Here is a 13,561-nt window from a genome sequence, read left to right on the forward strand (position 1 = left end):
CTGTCAAAAGCCAGGGTTTTGTTGTTTTTTATGGATATGTGCCACAATATTTCTAACCATGATCAGTTCGTGGGCATTTGGGCTGTTTCCATGACTTAGCAATTGTGAATAGTGCTGCAATAAACATCGATGTGCAAGCATTTTTCTGATTAAATATTCTTCTGTCCTTTGGGTAGATACCAAGGAGTGGGATTGCTGGATCATATGGTAGTTCTATCTGTAGATTTTGGAGGAATCTCCAAATTGTTCTCCACAGTGGTTGGACCAATTTACAATCCCACCAACAATGTAAGAGAGTTCCCTTTTCACCACACCCCCTCCAGAACTTATCATTTTTTGTTTTTTTAATCTTAGATATTCTGACTAGGGTTAGGTGATATCTCATTGTTGTTTTGATCTGCATTTCTCTTACAATGAGGGATGTTGAGCATTTTTTCATATGCCTTTTAGCTATTTGTATGTCATCTTTAGAGAGTGTTTTTTTCAACTCATTCTCCCATCTTTTAATAGGATTGATTGTCTTTTTCTGGAACAGCTGCTTGAGTTCCTTGTGAATTCTGGTTATCAGTCCCTTGTCTGATGCATAGTTTACAAAAGTATTTTCCCATTCTGAGGGCTGTCTGTTTACACTAATCACTGTGTCTTTTGCCATGCAGAAACTTCTTAGTCTGATGTAATCCCACTTGTCTATTTTAGGGATCATAGACTGTACGTTGGGAGTCTTATTTAAGAAGTTTTTCCCTACCCCAATGTCTCCCAGATTTTCCCCGGTATTTACACTTTCTTATATAAAAATGTGACATTCTAGTAAAAATGGACCACTATTTTAAAAATTAAAATGAAAATCAATCTTTCCAAGTAATGACTTAAAAATATTAGACCTTGCATAGGTAAATAGCTAATATTTATTGAGCGCATGATGGATAGATACCTCATCATTTCTGATGACAGTTTGATTTTATTCTTTTTTTTTGTTTTGTTTTGAGAGGTTTTCACTATAGGGCATATGAACTTGCCAGAAAGACATAGAAAGAAAGAGAGACAGAAAGCAAGTAATTATTCCCCAGGGGGGCTGGTCATGCCACAATCCCTTCTCCTCCACTCTCCTCTTGAGATCTTGGGCATGCACACACATGCACTTGGCGTGAGTTTAAGCCACTGCATCTGGGACTCGAACTGTGGTCAACTAAATGGGAGTCCAGTGACATAGCCATTACACCAACTGCTGGTCCCAGTTGACTTATTCGCAGAACCTCAATGAAATATCAGTCACATCTTTATCATTACTCTATATAATAGTCATAAGGGAGCTTAAAGGTTTTTATTTTGTTTGTTTTATTTGTTTGTTTAATTTTGTTTTGATCCCCTGACCTCCCCTATCTAGGTTGTGATAGAAACTTTTTAATGAATTACTTATTTAGCATTTTTTGTTATAATTATTTATTTTTCATTTTGACCACAGAAAAAGAGAGTAAAGGAAAGTAAGAAAGCATGCTGACAGTTGCCCACAGTTGTCTGTGGTTGTTGTTGTTTTATCCTTGGATATATATCCAGGAGTGAAACTGCTGGATCATATGGTAGTTCTATTTGTAGGGTTTTGAAGAGCCTCCATATTATTCTTCACAGTGGCTGTACTAATACGCATTCCCACCAAGAGTGTAGAAGGGTTCCCTTTTCACTACAGCCTTGCCAAAACTTTTCATTTTTTAATCTTTTAATCTTAACCATTCTAAATGAGGTTAAGTGGTATCTCATCGTGGTTTTGATTTGCACCTTCTTTATGTTGAGAGATTGAGAATTTGAGCATTTATTTCATATGTTTTTGGCTGTTCATACATCTACCCTTGGAAGTTGTGTGTTCAGCTTATTTGAACATATTTTAATTGGATTCTTTTTTTTTCTGGTTATCTGATTAAGTTTCCTGTATATTCTGTTTATAAATCCCTTTACTGAAGCATAGTTTGCAAATATATTTTCAAATTAAGAGGGTTATCTTTTCACTCATTTTGTTTGTTTTGTTTTGCTATGTTTACTTGTTTGTTTGTTTCTGTGCATAAGCTTTTAAATTTGATGTGATTCCACTCATCTCTTTTTGGGATTATTAACTGTGCTTTATGAGTCCTAAGAATTCTTTGAATTAAGAAGAAAAATAAAAAGGCAAGGCATCTAAGGGACACAGAAATGGAGATAATAACATTTATGATATCTTTAACTGGACTGGTGTGCAGTGTATTCATCTTGTAAAATTCATATTATAAGCCGTGGCAATGCACAGGGATTAAATGTATGAAATAAATTAAAATAATTTTTAGAAAGAAAAAAGAAACTGCAGGAAAAAAAAGAAGTCTTTGCCTACTCTGGTATCTCCAAAAGTTTATCCTGTGTTTTCTACTAGTAGTTTATAGTTTGTGGTTTTATGTTTAGCTCTTTGCTCCATTTTGAATAATTTTTGTTAATGGTGAGACACAGGAGTACAGTTTTTATTTTTCTGTAAAAGATATCCAGTTTTTACAGCATAGTTTGCTGAAAAGAGATTCTTTTCCCCACTGGTTGCCTTGTGCCTTTGTAGAAAATCAGTTGACTGTATGTTTTGAAGGTTGTTTCTGAGTGCTCAATACTGTTTCATTTATTTACATGCCTGTTTTTGTGCCAGTACCATGTTGTTTTGAATATCACAGCTTTATGATATATTTTGGTATTAGGAAGTAAGATGTCTCCTACTTTATTAATTTTGCTCAGAATTGCTTTGATGATACAAAATATTTTATAATTCCAGGTAAATTTTATAATTTTTTTCTTATTCCATGAAAAATACTTCTGGAATTTGATTTTTTTAAAGAATTATTTTAACTTTATTTATTTATCCATTTCAATTTGACCAGAGAGAGATAGAGTGAGAGAGAGAAGGAAAGTGAGAAAGCAAGCTGCCAGGTCTGGGATTCAAACTGCAGTCAGCCATGTGGGAGTCCAGTGCTCTTAGCCACCACGCCACCTGCTGGCCCCTGGAATTTGATTTTAATTCCATTAAATTGGTAGATTAAAATGAGAAGAACTGACATTTAAATGATATTATTTCTTCCAATCCAGGAGCATGGGATGTTCTAATTTTTGTGTCATTTTCTATTTTTTTATATTTTCTTTTTATAGTTTTCCTTGCACATGCCTTTTATTTCTTTGGTTAGGTTTATTTCTACATCTTTTATAAATATTTTTGTGGCTATTGTGAATGAGACTGTTTTATTCAATACCAATTCAGTCCATTCATTTTTCCTGTATAGAAATACTACAGATTTTCATATGCCGATGTTACGGCCTATTACTTTACTGTATTCTTTTATCACTTCAGGGGTTTTGGTGCGTTCGTTTGGGTATTATATGCAAATAATTATGTCATGTGCAAATAGAGATAACTTCATTTATTTTCCTGCTTGAATGCCTTTTATTTTGTTCTCTTTTTCTGATTGAACTGGCTAGCACCTCAAGTCCTATATTGAAAAGAAGTGGAGAGAGGCCAGCAGGTCACATGTGGTTAAGGGCATTGGACTCCCACATGGCCAATCACAGTTCAAATCCTGGACCTGATGGCTTGTCTTATGACTTTCTCTCTCTCTTTCCTGCTCTGTCCCTCTATGGTCAAATTAAAATAAGTAAATAAATGAATAAATTTAAGTAAAATAATTTTTTTAAAAAAGAAGTGGAGAAAACAATAACCTGTGTTATATTACAGTTTTTAGTGGAATAGCTTTCAGTTTTTTCCCTTTAGTATGATATTATGTATGGGTTTTTTATGTATGGCTTTTATTATCTTGAGATATGTTCCTTGTGCTGAGTATTAATCATGAAAGGATGTGGTATTTCATCAAGTGCTTTTTCTGCATCAATTGATATAATCATATGTTGTTTATCTTTTATTCTGTTAATATGATTTAATACATTTATTACTGGGAACCAACAGTTAGCGTAATGGCTATGTCACTGGACTCCCATGTAGTTGACTACGGTTCGCGTCTCGGACCCGGTGGCTTAAAACTCACGCTAGGCACATGTGCATGCGTGCCCAAGATCCCGAGAAGAGAATGGAGGAGAAGGGATTTCAGCGTGACCATCCCCCATGGGGGGGAATTTCTCGTTTTCTGTCTCTCTGTCTCTCTCTGTCTGTCTGGCGAGCGCACGTGTCCTATAGCGAAAACCTCTTCAAAAAAAAATACATTTATTACTTTGTGTATGTATAAACACACTCTTGTATCCCTAGAATAATGCGTACTATGTTATGGTGTTTAATCTTTTTTTTTTTTAACATTTAATCCCTATATACCTTTACAACATGCTTGTTTGTAAATTAGTACAACTTTAGAGAATAGCATAGTAATTCCTCAGAGACTTTCAAATAGAATTACCACAGTCATTTCACTATTAGGTATTTATCCATAGGATAGAAAAGCCCTCAGAAAAAAACACTAGCACTGAGATGGCTACTGAACTTGAGCCGTGCAATATTGTTTTCATTGACTAAAAATGAATACTTTCCACTGAGACTTCTCCCTCCAGGTTTATTTCTAGTGGTTAGGGCTACTTCTGTATCTTCTCAGTCTCTTTGACTCTCTCTGTCTCTGCGAGTGTTTCTGTGTCTTTTAATTAAAAAATTTTTTTTATGGTAAAGTATTCTCTGGGGCTCTCAAGCCCCTTCCTTCTAGTGCTAATTTATACTTTTCCCCATCCTGTTTAGGAAAGGCACAAACCCCGGCCCATCCTGAGATGGCTACTGAACTTGAGCTATGGAATATTGTTTTCACGTGTGCCATGTGGTTTTCATGTTTTGCTTTCTCAAATTAAAATATAAAGTTTTATCATTATCTTTTTTATTTCTTCTTTTTTCATTTTACTTTTTCTTCTTTTCTCTTCTCTAATTATTTCCCTTTTTATCTTTTATTACTAAGGTGTTCAGACTTCATGCACTGAGTGTCTAGACAGGACCAAGTGAAGAGTATCCAAATATCTGAATTCCATTAAGGAGAGAATATTTCTCAATTCCTACTGAATCTAATGCACAAAGCATGAAAAACAGAACAGAAGAGAGAACGGTATATGTTAAGTGGAGACATACAATGTCTTTTTTATAGCTTGGCTTACTTCACTCATCAGTAAATCTTCCATATTTATTCACTTTTTATCAAATTCCAGGGTCTTATTTTTTTATGGCTGAGTAGTATTCCATAGAGTATATGTCTCAATCTTTTTCAATTCATTCATCTGTTTGTGGATATTTAGGTTGGTACCAAGTCTTGGCAATTGTGAATAATACTGCAATAACAAAAATGTGCAAGCACTATTCTGACTGAGCATTCTATCCCTTCAGTAGATACTCAGGAGTGGAATTGCTAGATATCATAGTTTTATATGAAAATTTTTTAGAAACTTCCATATTGTTCTTCACAGTGGCTGAACAAATTTACGTCCATACGAACAGTGTAGGAGTGTTCCTTTTTCACCATATCCCCACCAACATTTATCATATATATTTCTTTAACCTTCACCGTTCTGACTGGGATGGGGTGATATCTCATTGTGGGTTTGATCTCTATCTCCCTTATGATGAGGAATATTGAGCATTTTTTTCATATGCTTTTTGGCTCTTCATATGTCTTCCTAAGAGAGTTGTTTATTCAGCTCCTTTTCTCATCTTTTAATTGGTTTAATGCATTTTTTTGATAAGCCTCCTGAGTTCTGTGTATTTTCTGGTATCAGTCCCTTATCTGAGGCATATTTTACAAAAATATTCTCCCATTCTTAGGGTTGTTGATTCACACCAATTACCATAGAGTTTGCCATACAGAAACTTCTTAAACTGATGTAATCCTACCTGTTTATTTTTGAGATTATTGCCTGGGCTTTGATGGTCTTTGAAGTATTTGCCTACTCAAATGTCTTCCAGAGTTCCTCCAGTGTATAATATTACTACCAGTAATATTATAGCTTGAGGTCTTGGGTTTAGATCTTTGACTAACTTTGAGTTGATTTTAGTTAATGGTGAGAAGTAGGGGTTCAGACTCATCCAGCACCATTTGCTAAAGTGGTTTTTCTTTTCTCAATGGATTGAAATAGTACCCTTTATTAAAAATTAGTTGACTGGGGACCAGCAGATGGCGTAATGACTATGTCGTTGGACTCCCATATGGTGGTTTGAGTCCTGGAACCCGTGGCTTAAACTCATGCAAGGCACGTTTGTGTGCGTGCCCAAAATCCCAAGAGGAGAATGGAAGAGGAGGGATTGCAGCGTGGCAATCACCTCAGGGTAGTGATTTCTTGCTTTCTCTCTCTGTCTCTCTCTGTCTTTCTGGTGAGTACACGTGTCCTATAGCAAAAACCTCTCCATAAAGAAAAAAAATAAAAAAAAAAATCACTTGATTCTATGTTTTGGTGTTTAGTTCTGGGGTCTTCCCAGAAGTGACTGGAGTGAAGTGACTCAAGCGAATTCCAGAGTAGGAACATGACTTCCTCAGGGTGCTATATGATTCGAGGAAGAACTACAATTAAGACACAATATTCTTGGGCTCCATTAAAGAATAAAAAGGGAAGACATGAAGTAAGTCCAATTTGTGAGCAAATCCACAAACCACCATAAGGGGGCAGCACCCACTTATTATTCGTGTCTGAGGAGACATTGTTGAGAATGGTTGAACATAGATGTCTTTCATACACAGGGACTGCTCCAAGACAGAGTCCTTGGCCACTTACTTGTTGTATGGTTATACCCACTTTATGGTCGGTCCACTGGCAGGTAGGGGGAGAGTCTAATGTGGAGAGGTTAAAGGGGGCATCAAGCCCTATGCCTTCATAAAAAGGAGGGTGAACATCATAATAGCCAGCATGGGGAAGTTATATTGGGATTAGACTGACTGAGGGCCAGGCAAGCGACTTGAACAAAGCCAAGGAGTGGGTCCACTCCCAGGGTTGGGGATTTCGTAGTGGGGAACAGTTTCTCAGGAAAAAGGACATGGGTGGTTGTACTCGAGGTTTGTGGAGGGGGTTACCAGGTCATCACATGTATGGGTAGGGTTGTTGGCTTAGAAGGAGGTTTGTGCAGAACCTCAGTAGGGCCTACTGGTTGTGTCAGAGGTTCTATAGACAATTTAATCATCAGGAGTCCACCCGGATAGGGTCCCATCCAGACAGTGCCACCTGAATAATATTGGATACCCCAAGTGAAACCTGGATTTTGCCATTTTAATATGGATTGGCTTTTGCCATTGTTTGTAAAACTAGCTTTAACCAAAGGGACTCTGTTACCCAATTCCCAGAGAGAAGTGTACCAGATCAGAGTTGTGACCATCATTGAAGGTGATGCAAGACCAGGCCTTACAACAGAAACTTTTGGCTCCCCCACAAGTATGGTAATTGGCTCTCTGATTACCTGGACAGGCCCAGAACCCCTTGATCTGGTCCCCAATCATCAATGTTCTTTTCATCAAGACATGGTAAGAGGGTTTCTTAGTACAAGTTTTCTCAAAAAGGTCTCTTAAGTCAAAATAAAGGTCTGGCCACCATGTGCCTAAATGGTCCAGTGCGAGTAGTGTAATTTAAAATGTTACCAGTCTCTCCATCTGTGAGCACCCACATCTGTTTACACAGCTGATGTAGGCTTGTCACAGTGCCCCCATTAATGAGCAAGCTTATGGCCAGCATCTTTACCATTATCACGTTGAGGAAGGAATGTTGACTAGTCCAAAGATCTGGACAGCTGGAGTTTCAGAGGATTGTGTGGGTGTTGGCGTACAGTCCACTACTTTTAGGCTCATGCGTATTCAGGTGATGAGGCTCGACGTACGTGCGAATGGGGAATCCACAGCCCAATTCCATCAAACTTTAAAGCAGTAGGAGTAACCAAAAGAGTCACATAAGGTCCTTTCCATCAAGGTTCCAAAGAGCATGTCCTGTGGCTTTTCACCTAGACCCAATCTCCTGGGACTATACCATGTTCTGGGTTCAAGGAGCCCTTAGCCTCATGGAGTGGTTGGACTAAAGGCCAAATTATTTCTTGAGCCCATTGAAGGACCTGAAGGCTGGTTCTGTGATCTACAGTTCCTTCAGGTATCAGAGATGGGAGGGTACGAGTGCGTATGGGGGGTAGTGCCCCATACATGATCTCAAATGGGGTTACTCCATGGAACAGGGCAAAAGGTAGGAGAGTCACCCAGTCTCCACCAGTATCTAGGGCTGATTTAGATAAGGTCTCCTTTAGAGTTCTATTCATTCTTTCTACTTGTCCAGAACTCTGGGGGTTGTATTCACAATGTAATTTCCAATCTGTTCCCACAGCCTGGTCTAGTCCCTGTAGGGCCCTACTAATGAAAGCCGGACCATTGTCTAAGCCGAGCATCTCAGGAAGTCCATACTGGGGTATAATTTCCTCTAATAGGGTTTTAGCAACTATTTGAGCCATTTCTCGCTTAGTTGGAAAAGCCTCTATCCACCCTGAGAAAGGATCCACCATAACTAGGAGATATTTATATCTGTATTTTCCCAGTTTTACCTCTGTGAAATCAATTTCCCAGCTTTGTTCTGGAGCCCTCCCCCAGACCCAAATACCTGTGTGGAGTGGTCCCCCTTTACCTGGTTTCATAGCCTGGCACCCTTTGCAGCAGTCTATGAGGCGATGAATGTGTCTTCTTTGGTTTGGAAACTGTAGCTGTGCCGCCTGCAGGAGCTGGAGCAGTTTCCTTACACCGAGATGGGTAGCCGAACAGAGATCTGTTACATAAGAGAGTCCCAGCATTTCCAGCAGGATTAGACAATGTTCCGTGTCTCTTCACCAGCCAGTAGGGTCGGGTGGCGAACAATAGTTTCTTTGCATCCATTTTATGGCGGCCAACCCACATCAAAGGCTGGCCATTTTGAAGAACAAATGTATTAAACTTACCTTTCCTTACCTCTAGTCCATAGGTGTGAGTTTTCTCCTGGACTGCTGAAAAGTGATCTAAGATTAAACTCTTAGGAGTTACTTGGGTTTGGCCCATGACAGGAAAGAAAAGGAATAGAGGCCACAACAAAAAGAGACACAGAATCATAATCACTCCTGCAGCCCAACAAACATGCACAGGCAATAACCACATGCACCGGCCGGTTAGTTCTACCACATGCACTGGATTCACACCAGTCCATATAGGGTCCTTACCAAATGCTAGACCAAATGGCATCCAACGTGGACACTCGTTGATCTCCTGGTTGTCATGGACATCTCCCTTGACTTCAGGTGGAGCCTCCAGGGTGGCTAACCTGGTTCCTCCATGGAGAATTCACTACCAGAATCAGATAGGTTTGAGAACAGGCTCCAATGTCCCCTGCAAGTCCTAAATGGAGGCAGCCAACTCTCCTTTCTAGAGCAAGACAGGTCTGAGACAGGCTCTATAGCCCCCTTTGCATGTCCCAGATGGAGGTGATCAATCCTCCTTCCATGGGCAAAATGCAGAGCCTCCCTTTGTCGCATCTTATCTGGTGACCACCAGGCTGACCTATCCCAGATGAGCCCCCAATGTAAGGGTCCAGAAATGGGTCTAACTGATGGAGACACAGAAAAGATGACAGTGCAAATGCAAAAGAGGCTTTTATTCTTTTTCCAGCTAGCTGGGGTCCGAGTTTCTGCCCATCACAGCAGGCCTTCAACAAGGACCCTGCACCTAAGATAAAGGGATCTTTTATAGTTCAGGATTTTCCATACAATGTAACACACACAAAGGAGGGGATATGGGAAGTGAGGGTCCAGCTGTCACCACCTGCTCAGGTCTAGATAAGGGCTCTCAGCTGCTTTAACCAAAGGGACTCTGTTACCCAATTCCCAGAGAGAAGTGTACCAGATCAGAGTTGTGACCATCATTGAAGGTGATGCAAGACCAGGCCTTACAACAGAAACTTTTGGCTCCCCCACAAGTATGGTAATTGGCTCTCTGATTACCTGGACAGGCCCAGAACCCCTTGATCTGGTCCCCAATCATCAATGTTCTTTTCATCAAGACATGGTAAGAGGGTTTCTTAGTACAAGTTTTCTCAAAAAGGTCTCTTAAGTCAAAATAAAGGTCTGGCCACCATGTGCCTAAATGGTCCAGTGCGAGTAGTGTAATTTAAAATGTTACCAGTCTCTCCATCTGTGAGCACCCACATCTGTTTACACAGCTGATGTAGGCTTGTCACAGTGCCCCCATTAATGAGCAAGCTTATGGCCAGCATCTTTACCATTATCACGTTGAGGAAGGAATGTTGACTAGTCCAAAGATCTGGACAGCTGGAGTTTCAGAGGATTGTGTGGGTGTTGGCGTACAGTCCACTACTTTTAGGCTCATGCGTATTCAGGTGATGAGGCTCGACGTACGTGCGAATGGGGAATCCACAGCCCAATTCCATCAAACTTTAAAGCAGTAGGAGTAACCAAAAGAGTCACATAAGGTCCTTTCCATCAAGGTTCCAAAGAGCATGTCCTGTGGCTTTTCACCTAGACCCAATCTCCTGGGACTATACCATGTTCTGGGTTCAAGGAGCCCTTAGCCTCATGGAGTGGTTGGACTAAAGGCCAAATTATTTCTTGAGCCCATTGAAGGACCTGAAGGCTGGTTCTGTGATCTACAGTTCCTTCAGGTATCAGAGATGGGAGGGTACGAGTGCGTATGGGGGGTAGTGCCCCATACATGATCTCAAATGGGGTTACTCCATGGAACAGGGCAAAAGGTAGGAGAGTCACCCAGTCTCCACCAGTATCTAGGGCTGATTTAGATAAGGTCTCCTTTAGAGTTCTATTCATTCTTTCTACTTGTCCAGAACTCTGGGGGTTGTATTCACAATGTAATTTCCAATCTGTTCCCACAGCCTGGTCTAGTCCCTGTAGGGCCCTACTAATGAAAGCCGGACCATTGTCTAAGCCGAGCATCTCAGGAAGTCCATACTGGGGTATAATTTCCTCTAATAGGGTTTTAGCAACTATTTGAGCCATTTCTCGCTTAGTTGGAAAAGCCTCTATCCACCCTGAGAAAGGATCCACCATAACTAGGAGATATTTATATCTGTATTTTCCCAGTTTTACCTCTGTGAAATCAATTTCCCAGCTTTGTTCTGGAGCCCTCCCCCAGACCCAAATACCTGTGTGGAGTGGTCCCCCTTTACCTGGTTTCATAGCCTGGCACCCTTTGCAGCAGTCTATGAGGCGATGAATGTGTCTTCTTTGGTTTGGAAACTATAGCTGTGCCACCTGCAGGAGCTGGAGCAGTTTCCTTACACTGAGATGGGTAGGTGAATGGAGAGATATTTATATCTGTATTTTCCCAGTTTTACCTCTGTGAAATCAATTTCCCAGCTTTGTTCTGGAGCCCTCCCCCAGACCCAAATACCTGTGTGGAGTGGTCCCCCTTTACCTGGTTTCATAGCCTGGCACCCTTTGCAGCAGTCTATGAGGCGATGAATGTGTCTTCTTTGGTTTGGAAACTGTAGCTGTGCCGCCTGCAGGAGCTGGAGCAGTTTCCTTACACCGAGATGGGTAGCCGAACAGAGATCTGTTACATAAGAGAGTCCCAGCATTTCCAGCAGGATTAGACAATGTTCCGTGTCTCTTCACCAGCCAGTAGGGTCGGGTGGCGAACAATAGTTTCTTTGCATCCATTTTATGGCTCCTGAGGAATAATCTGGACATGCAGGTAAACCTGGGAGTTCCAGCATTGGCAAGTTAAGAGTCAGGGTGGGAGCTGCAGATTTAGTGGTGGCTTGTTTTGCTGCCTCATCAGCTTGCTTAATGCCAATAGTCTGAGGGATCCTGGCAGTTTGGTGGCCTGGAATGTGCACTACGGCTATTGCTCAGGGGTTTTACACTGCTGCCAACAGCTGCTGGATTTCCGAAACATGCACAGGCAATAACCACATGCACCGGCCGGTTAGTTCTACCACATGCACTGGATTCACACCAGTCCATATAGGGTCCTTACCAAATGCTAGACCAAATGGCATCCAACGTGGACACTCGTTGATCTCCTGGTTGTCATGGACATCTCCCTTGACTTCAGGTGGAGCCTCCAGGGTGGCTAACCTGGTTCCTCCATGGAGAATTCACTACCAGAATCAGATAGGTTTGAGAACAGGCTCCAATGTCCCCTGCAAGTCCTAAATGGAGGCAGCCAACTCTCCTTTCTAGAGCAAGACAGGTCAGAACAGGCTCCAATGTCCCCTGCAAGTCCTAAATGGAGGCAGCCAACTCTCCTTTCTAGAGCAAGACAGGTCTGAGACAGGCTCTATAGCCCCCTTTGCATGTACCAGATGGAGGTGATCAATCCTCCTTCCATGGGCAAAATGCAGAGCCTCCCTTTGTCGCATCTTATCTGGTGACCACCAGGCTGACCTATCCCAGATGAGCCCCCAATGTAAGGGTCCAGAAATGGGTCTAACTGATGGAGACACAGAAAAGATGACAGTGCAAATGCAAAAGAGGCTTTTATTCTTTTTCACGCTAGCTGGGGTCCGAGTTTCTGCCCATCACAGCAGGCCTTCAACAAGGACCCTGCACCTAAGATAAAGGGATCTTTTATAGTTCAGGATTTTCCATACAATGTAACACACACAAAGGAGGGGATATGGGAAGTGAGGGTCCAGCTGTCACCACCTGCTCAGGTCTAGATAAGGGCTCTCAGCTGAGAGTCTGAATGACCTTGCCTCGGAGGTGTTGGGCCCTCCCATTTTCTGCTTATCTGTGAGTTCCCAGACTCCTGGTGTCCGTCCTTGAGGCCCTAACACCGTGGGCTCCGTCCTTGAAGCCTTAACATGGTAGCAATTAAGCGAACTCGGCCCAGCATTCCCTCACATGGCGATGATTAAGCTAACTTGGTCTAACACAGTGTATGTTCTTGGCACAGTTGTTGAAAATCAACTGAATGTTAATGTATGGATTCATTTTCATCTTTCCTACTCTGCTAAATTAGTCTCTGTGTCAGTTTTTCTGCTATTGTTTTGTTTTCACCATTTTCATACTATTTTAAATAATATAGCTTAGTAATATATTTAAAGGCTGGAAGTGCAATTTCTCCAGGATTTATTTGGTATGTTTTCTTTTTCTTTCTTTTTTTTCTAGTATTCTTTTACCCACTCAGTGTCTTTTGTGTTTTTGTTCTAATTTTAAAATGATTTTCTCTACAGTTCTGAAGCCAGCACAGAAAGACTATTAAAAGCTATAATAATATGTGAAACTAGTGTGTATCTAGTAGAAATAGTGGGTCAGCTTGTGATTAGCAGGAGATGGAATTATAGGGAAGAGGGGAATATAAGACAAGGTTGTCTAAAAGTATGGTTACATAAGAGGAACGTGTTTGAGTATTTCATTGCATACAAGGCTGAATATAGTTAACCATAATTTATCATTTGAGTAAAAAAAAAAAAACCCTAAAAAAGAATTTTTAATGTTTCCAACAAAAAAGTATACATTTTTGAGGTGTTGTATATACCAATTAACCTGATTTGATCATTATATATTGTATTTATGTATGGATATGTCACACTGAACCCCATAAATATGTTTAATACATATGCATCAATTATT

At 40.7% G+C, this 13,561-nt stretch overlaps 1 protein-coding gene across 1 annotated transcript in view; it reads right to left on the reverse strand.

Annotated features, from left to right (window-relative positions):
* Positions 1 to 7,692, reverse strand: part of LOC102480450 (vomeronasal type-2 receptor 26) — a 56,627-nt gene extending 48,935 nt beyond the window's left edge. The window contains exons 1-2 of the mRNA XM_014585113.1: positions 7,590 to 7,692; positions 6,736 to 6,830 (exon numbers count right to left, since the gene is read on the reverse strand). Coding sequence (XP_014440599.1) covers positions 6,736 to 6,830; positions 7,590 to 7,692 — 198 coding nt within the window. The remainder of the gene's footprint in view (positions 1 to 6,735; positions 6,831 to 7,589) is intronic.
* Positions 7,693 to 13,561: the final 5,869 nt, after the last annotated feature.

The sequence above is a fragment of the Tupaia chinensis genome, unplaced genomic scaffold (genome assembly GCF_000334495.1).
Source record: "Tupaia chinensis unplaced genomic scaffold, TupChi_1.0 Scaffold148884_1, whole genome shotgun sequence".
Taxonomy (NCBI): Eukaryota; Metazoa; Chordata; class Mammalia; order Scandentia; family Tupaiidae; genus Tupaia; species Tupaia belangeri.